General features: G+C 34.8%; 2 protein-coding genes across 2 annotated transcripts in view; one reads left to right on the forward strand and one right to left on the reverse strand.

The window, feature by feature from the left end:
• The window catches only part of CBG08008, a gene marked incomplete at both ends in the record, with an annotated part of 6623 nt that extends 5009 nt beyond the window's left edge, over positions 1-1614 (reverse strand). Inside the window, 3 exons of the mRNA XM_045241532.1 lie at positions 362-533; positions 732-824; positions 1474-1614. Coding sequence (XP_045093632.1) covers positions 362-533; positions 732-824; positions 1474-1614 — 406 coding nt within the window. The remainder of the gene's footprint in view (positions 1-361; positions 534-731; positions 825-1473) is intronic.
• A 322-nt stretch (positions 1615-1936) lies between these two features.
• The window catches only part of CBG08009, a gene marked incomplete at both ends in the record, with an annotated part of 2250 nt that continues 788 nt past the window's right edge, over positions 1937-3398 (forward strand). The window contains 4 exons of the mRNA XM_002646084.1: positions 1937-2088; positions 2169-2316; positions 2381-2548; positions 2648-2842. Of these exons, the coding sequence (XP_002646130.1) occupies positions 1937-2088; positions 2169-2316; positions 2381-2548; positions 2648-2842 (663 nt within the window). The remainder of the gene's footprint in view (positions 2089-2168; positions 2317-2380; positions 2549-2647; positions 2843-3398) is intronic.

Genomic DNA, 3398 nt, shown 5'->3' on the forward strand with positions numbered 1-3398 from the left:
GGCAAAGAAACTACAGTAATCTACAGTAATCTTCTGTCCATCCCGTCAAATTTCAGACGAAAAAATCGGAAAAATCGAAAAAAAAATCGTCAAAAACAGCTGAAAACCTTGAAAAGGTCTAAAAATTTTGCAAAAAATTGGAGGAAAAATTAATTTCGTCTCTCGAAAATTCGCGAAAAAAATCGCTAATTTTCCTCGAAATTTTCAATTTTTTTTCAAGACTACAAACTACAAAACATCCTAAACCTCAGTAAAACTTCAAATCGATGTAAATAGGTTTATTTTCAACCATTTTCAATGATTTTCAGCTCATTTTTCTCAATTTTTCTTGCAGTTTTTAAAATTCCTCTGAAATCCTTACATTTCGTCAAGTCTCCAATGAATGGACCAACAAGACACGCCTTCAGGAAACTCTCATAATTGACCCATGCATGATATTGATTGAATAGTGGTGTCGCATCTCGACCGGCGCCACGTAGCAATTCTGGAATTCCACCCGGATGGAATTCCAAGTACTTGGTGACGTCGTAGACCTGAATTTGGGCATTTTTGAATGAAATTATTCGGCGGGAATTTGAAAATTTTGATTTTTATTGGAAATTTTCAGCATTTTTTTAAACCAATTTTTCTGAATTTTCAGACATTGTAATATCCCTAGAATCCAGATTTTTAGGCCAAATTTTCCGAAATTTTCAGATTTTTTGCTCAAATTTCAGCCAGAATTCACTCACCCTCCCAAATAAATGAACCCAACAATCGTCTTCTTTATCATGTTTCATCAATTCCACATGATCTACACCGCCAGTGACCCGTTTCGCCAGATGCTGAAAATTCGAATTTTGTCTCAAAAAATGCCACGTGGCAGAAAAATTTTGGCTCACTTTCTGGAAAAATTTGGCTAGTTTAGTGCACATTTTACTATTTTTTAAAAATAGAAGTGGGCTTTTGGGTGATTCAGAAGAAGAAGAAGACGAGAGATTTTGGAAGAAGAGAGACGCAGAGAAAAAGAGAAAAAAAAGGAGAAAAAGAAGCGGAGAGCATGAGAAAAATGACACCGGAAAACTGGGGGGAAATTGCAATTATTTTGATGAAAAAACGGCAGAGAGAATAGGAAAATTGAAGAAAAATGCAGAAAAATTAAGAAAGAAAATTTTTTACTGAGGCTTAAGACCTTTTGCAGTTTGTAGTCTACACCTCAGCGAGCTTCGTCGGGATTCCAGTTAGAAATCATTAAAAAAATGAGCTAAAAATAATTGAAAATCATTGAACATAAGCCTATTCAAAGCTAGTTGAAGTTTTACTGAGACTTAGGATTTTTGTAGTTTGTAGTCTAGCCCCAGTAAAAATATAAAAATCTCGAAATTGTCCAAGATAGCTCGTTTTTCTCGATTTTTTCAACAGTTTCGACAATTTCTATCATTTCTGACACGATAAAAACAATAAAAGCACTCAAAAATTCCAGAAATCCCTCACTTTATTGGTTGTAAGCCTCAACCAGTCCATAAGCCCTTTTCCTGGTGCCAACGCCACTTTCACCCGGCCATATTCGGACCGTCCAATTGTGGGCTTTGCGAATAGCTGATTTCCTCCTCCATTCACCGATAAATTATTCATAGTGGAGCGAGATCTGCAAATTTTTGAAAGTAAAAATTTTTTTTTGAAAATTTTCAGCGAAAAAAAAATTATTTAACGATAAAAATACTTTTTTCATATTAATCTGAATTTCACTGTTTTGTACTGATGAAAATCTCTAAAAAACTGGAAAAAATCATGAAAAACCGCCGAAAAAACTCTCGAATGACGTCAGTGTGCAGCAAGTGCGCTCTAATGAGAAACCATAGATTTTTTAGTAGAATTGCATGTCTAGGATTCAATTTTTAGCATTTTTCAGTCAATTTTCATCATTTTTGATTTTAAAAATTTCGGAAACAAGAAAATGAGCGATCAGGAGCAGAGGCTAACTGAAATCGAGTCACTAGCCGCGATTTTTCCGGATCTCCTAGAGGATTCTTCAGAGAAGCAATTGATTTTTCGATTTCAAAAAAATATTAGCATAGATATCCTGCTTCCAGACGATTATCCATCAATGTAAGGCATTTTAAACATCTGAAAAATTGTTTTCAAAAAAAACCTTTTTTCAAAATTTTTCAAAAATAATTTTTTTCCAGATCTCCTCCAACGTTCGTCCTATCGGGTCCATATCTATCCAGGGACCAAAAAGAAATGATTCACAACAACCTGAACGAAATCTACGTTGAAAATATGGGATTTCCAGTGATTTTCAACTGGATTTCAGCCATTCAGGACTTTGTTCAGGTAATTTTCACAACTTTCGATTTTCTGATATTTGAAAAGCTGGAAATTGCTCAATTTCTTCCAGGATCTCCCTCAAAACAAGCCAAAAGTCGCTGAAGACGTTGCTGATGACGTGGCAAGGGTTTCAGTGGAAGAGGAGGTGGATGACATGAATATCCAGCATGGAGAGGTCTTCACAGACCGGAAAAGTGCATTTCAGGCACATATGGCAGTTGTGAGAAGCAAGGAAGAGGTAATTTAGACTACAAACTACAAATTTTAAAAAATTGAAAAAAAACAATTTTTTTGACAATTTTTAATTTTTTTTTCTAAAATTTTTCCAATTTTCCAGGTTGATCGAGTCATGAGAATTCTGAAATCGAATTCTAAAATTTGTAGAGCTACACATAACATTTTGGCGTACAGATTTACAACTGAAAACAATGGAAAATCGATTCATCATCACGATTGTGAGGATGATGGAGAGCACGGTGCAAGCTCAAAAATGCTCGAATTAATGGATCGAATGAAAGCCAATAATGTTATGGTAGGAGATTTTGCAGTTTTTTAAAAATATTTCTTTGAAAAATTTGAGAAATTTTGACCCCAAAATCATTGAAAACGATGGGAAATGAACAAAATTAGGAGCGATATTTCATAGTTTGTAGTCTAGAAATTTTTTTCGCTGAAAAATCGACAGAAAACGCGAAAAAATCGCTGAAAAACCTGAAAAAATGCGAAAAATAGAAAATTTCTGGCAAATGTACACTGTACGCAATAATGCGGACAACACATCGAACTATACGACATTTTGCACAGAAGGGCTCAAATCCGGCAAAAAAGGCTGAAAATTGTCTGGAAATTGAGAAAAAAGAGCCGAAAAGCAATTCGAAAAAAATCTACAAAAATTTTGAGACTTTTTGAGCTAAAAATCTCAAATATCGGTAGAAAATTGACAAAATTAGAAGCGTTTTTCAATTCTATAGTTTTCCTGAGGCTTAGGAATTTTTGTAGATTTTTTTCGAATTGCTTTTCGGCTCTTGTGGAATTCGAATTCCACCACAGTGGCGATGATATCAGATCTGCCGGTCTACTGGCCGTCG

The sequence above is a fragment of the Caenorhabditis briggsae genome (assembly GCF_000004555.2).
Source record: "Caenorhabditis briggsae complete genome, chrI, whole genome shotgun sequence".
NCBI lineage: Eukaryota > Metazoa > Nematoda > Chromadorea > Rhabditida > Rhabditidae > Caenorhabditis > Caenorhabditis briggsae.